The sequence below is a fragment of the Lindgomyces ingoldianus genome (genome assembly GCF_010093535.1).
Source record: "Lindgomyces ingoldianus strain ATCC 200398 unplaced genomic scaffold BDR25scaffold_20, whole genome shotgun sequence".
NCBI classification, from domain to species: domain Eukaryota; kingdom Fungi; phylum Ascomycota; class Dothideomycetes; order Pleosporales; family Lindgomycetaceae; genus Lindgomyces; species Lindgomyces ingoldianus.
Genome location: NW_022985181.1, coordinates 30,426 through 34,108, shown reverse-complemented (window position 1 = coordinate 34,108; position 3,683 = coordinate 30,426). Strand labels below are relative to the sequence as shown.

Here is a 3,683-nt window from a genome sequence, read left to right as displayed (position 1 = left end):
AAAAGTAGTTTAGTGTAGTCTTCGTAAAAGTAACTTAGGTGTGTAAGTAAATTGCTTGTAGAGTACGTTAGTACTTTTAAATACTAATAGTAATTATTATAGTCTAAAAGTATATTAAAGGTGTATATAATATATAACATAACTAACTAGCAGCGTGTAAAGTACATAGTAGCACTGTAAGTTATAGAACGCAAGTAGTAAGAAATAATAGATATGAAAATTAAGATTACTTATATAAAAAAGATGCTAGGATTATAACTAGTATAAAAATAGTTATATAGTTATATAGATATATAAAAGACTAATTAAGTTGGGTATATTATATTACTCTAAGTGCTTTGCTATAAAGTATTTATTTATATCAATAACAGTAAGGGCAGTAAGGGGCATAACATTAACTAAGAGGCTAATGTAAAGTTAGTGGGAGGTGTTATGGTTCAGGGAAGGACGATATCTGTATTAGGAACGCGACAGAGGTCACAAAGCTGCTTAATGCCATGTGATCGAGCGGGGAAGCCAAATAGTTGCCGAAATCTCGTAGGCGATCGTTCTCGATACTATCTTCGCTGACTTCGGTATCCTGCGATAGTGGTTAATCTGACATACTTTATGGAGGATTACAACGACCTGCATGCTTACATCGTTGCTCGATCTTCGCACCCACTTGTGGAATGTGGCGGGCGCGTATAATGTAGGCTGCACATCCTAGCACGGGCCGAACCCCTGGTAGACGACCAGAGAAGTTTCTTATGGCGAAATGGTTCTGGGCAATCAATGCTTGCGCGGCCAAAGTGGGGGCCGCGGGAATACGCCGGTGTCAGACAGGCGGTGTGGTGGGGAAACGGGAATCGATAGTCGTGTGGACTGTACAGGTTACACAAGGTGGGCGCGCTTTGCCTTCTTCGGAACTATTCATATATCTCCTTTCGTTTAAGGCCTAGAGATGATAATCCGAGTTTCCCGCGACCAGGGAGATTATGGAAGGAATCCAAACTAAAGTAGAGTTAGACCGGATTAGCGATAGGATCCGGTAAACAACAGTGATACCCAAATCCTATCACTTCACTTCAGAGACATTCAGGGCGGATCATCATCCCTGTTAATAACGTTAGCACGAGAAAAGAAGAGGTACACGCAGAGGAGCGCGATATGTTTGCCACTTGTCAGACAATGTGGGGGGTTCTGTCAACTCCTTCGACCGAAACCATGCTCAACGCATGACTTGATAGTAGAGAGCTAGTAATGAAGCATTCAACAATATGGCAGGAGCGTAGTAGCATTCCGAAAAACGAATATCCTTGTGATTGGGAATTATTTCCCCACAAAAATTGGGCACGCAGGGAGAACCTCAATTTGGTTCGTTAGCCAGTTGAAACATCAGAGTATCAAAAGTTCCTCACTCAAAGGTTCGTCTTCATGATATTTCAGATGTTTAAAAGAAATCTAACTAACCATTGGGTATCTAGATCAATGTCACAATCGACCACGTACGCCGAGCGCATGTTTAAGAACTGGCTCAACGAGCACAAGCCGCAAGCCCCAGCGCTGAAAAATGCACCCGCCTTCGACCGAAACCTCGAGCAAGCCTTGGACAGATCCCGGATAGAATTCGGCCTCATGACCGCCAAACCCCGATGGGACAATTCTGTCATCGACTTGACATCCAGCGATTTCCTTAGTCTTAGCCGGTCTGGTCGGATTCGCGAAGGCGTCAATAAGGAACTGGAGCGCCAAGGAGAATACCTGCTCAGCGCCTCGGGGTCGCGGGCTCAGTATGGAAACTACGATTATCTTCTTGAAGTGGAGCGGGAGGTGGCGAAATTTCATAACGCTGAGACAGCCTGGATTGCGCACTCGGGATTCTTCGCTTGCGCTGGGGTCATTGAGGCTGTAATGCTCCCGGGGGACGCCATAGTGTACGACGAGTATATGCATGCGAGCACACATGTTGGCATGAAGATTAGCACAGCAGCACATAAGATCCCATTCCGCCACAACGACCCCAGCTCTCTGCAGGATGTTCTTACTTCCCTGAAAGACAGGCATCCCGCATTCCGCTCTGGAAGTCAATCGATTTTGATATGTGTCGAGTCGATATATAGTATGGACGGAGACATTTGCCCGCTTCAGGAATATGTCAATGTTGCCAAAGAACTGTTCCCGCTCGGTAACGCCCAGTTCTTCATGGACGAGGCCCACAGCAGCGGGGTTTTGGGTCCAAATGGATCTGGCTTAGTTCAAATGTTAGGACTCGAAAAAGAGATTGCTATTCGCGTCCACGTTTGTAGCAAGGCGTTGGGATCTACCGGAGGTCGGTCATGCTGTATCGTGATTAACTGTTTGAATAGTTGTGTAACGCGAGCAATAGGTATTATCCTCTGTAATGAGACGATTCGACATGCTATCATGCACCAGTCACGCTGTCTCACCTATTCTGGCGCTCCTTCGACATTAATGGTTGCATCTATGCGTGTTGGTTACAACTTATTAGCCAGCGGTGAGACCAGAGAGGTTCGTTCGAAAACATACACCGCATTCAGCGTCCAGCGCTAACAGTACTTCCTCGTAAATAGGCCCAGGAACGTATCCAGACCAATGTGACGTACTTCTTCCGCCAACTGACAAACGACCCTGTGTGGGAAGACGCCCTCGATGCGGGTTTGCTTTCGTGCCCACTCACTGAGGATTGGGAGCAACGACCTTATCACAGCCACATCGTGCCGATTCGGACGCGTCCACGCCACGAGCAGTATCTGTTCTTTCACCTATCCTTGTCAGGTATGAATGCATATAACATCTCCTACCCGGTCGTGCCGAAGGGTTCAAGTCGCATCCGGCTAGTCTTCCATGCACACAATACTGAGCAAGAACTTGATAAAGCAGTTGCGGCTATTTGCAGCTGGGCGGCGGAGATGCTGGATATTGAGGAGGGTACTTCGGGCTCTCGTGTTACCCTTCCGAAAGCGGCGCAGCAGGTATATGCGATGCAAGCAGCATTAGCTTAGTTCCCTTCGTAAGCGTTGAGATGGAGTTCACACTTACAATAGGGATAGCTACAGCGTAATTTACGTTTTCTATCTGGCCTTGATTAATAGACGAGATAGCAAGAGCTGCCCGGCCTTCTCAAGCAATAGATTCGGTATCGTTTATTGATTTTTGCGGGTTAAAGTGAAAGGTGACGCGTTCTTGGTAAATTTCGACCTATTGTTTATGGAATACGTTATGCCATCTTCGATGGCGAACGTCGCTGTCGCATTCTTGATACAGAAATTTTCCTTCCCTAAGCTACAACAGCCTTTACTATAGCCTATTAGCTATTGCTGCGGCCCTTACTACCCCTGCTATTATAGATGTAAATCAATACTCTAACTTAACTAGCTAACTTAAAGCTATCATAAAATTATGCTTACTTAGCACCTTTATTTATATAACTAAATTAACTAAAAATTACTGTTGCGTTTGCTAAAAGGTCAACCTCCCAGCTAGTACAGCAGAAGGATATATATAGACGGATAGCTGTACGCGACACACCCCCCAGCTCAAACTGTGGAACAAGAGAGGTGAAACATAGTGAAACAACCTTAACACACCCTCCAGCCTAAGCAACAGAACTTAGAGACAGATCTAGTAAGGTAGCCTCTATAATAGACGCACTGCCTAAATACTTTTTACTAAGTATAGAA

General features: G+C 45.3%; 2 protein-coding genes across 2 annotated transcripts; one reads left to right on the top strand and one right to left on the bottom strand.

Annotated features, from left to right (window-relative positions):
• Positions 1 to 323: 323 nt before the first annotated feature.
• Positions 324 to 1,208, bottom strand: BDR25DRAFT_394228 (uncharacterized protein; the record flags this gene model as incomplete). Its single annotated transcript, XM_033698294.1, has 7 exons — positions 324 to 580; positions 622 to 663; positions 722 to 763; positions 824 to 937; positions 1,011 to 1,065; positions 1,116 to 1,159; positions 1,191 to 1,208. The coding sequence occupies 7 exons, from the start codon at positions 1,206 to 1,208 to the stop codon at positions 431 to 433; spliced, it is 465 nt and encodes a 154-aa protein (XP_033546359.1). The 3' UTR covers positions 324 to 430.
• Positions 1,209 to 1,470: 262 nt separating this feature from the next.
• BDR25DRAFT_228672 (8-amino-7-oxononanoate synthase) lies at positions 1,471 to 3,005 on the top strand (the record flags this gene model as incomplete). The annotated part of the gene is made up of 2 exons (XM_033685284.1): positions 1,471 to 2,511; positions 2,574 to 3,005. The coding sequence occupies 2 exons, from the start codon at positions 1,471 to 1,473 to the stop codon at positions 3,003 to 3,005; spliced, it is 1,473 nt and encodes a 490-aa protein (XP_033546358.1).
• Between the last annotated feature and the right edge of the window lie 678 nt (positions 3,006 to 3,683).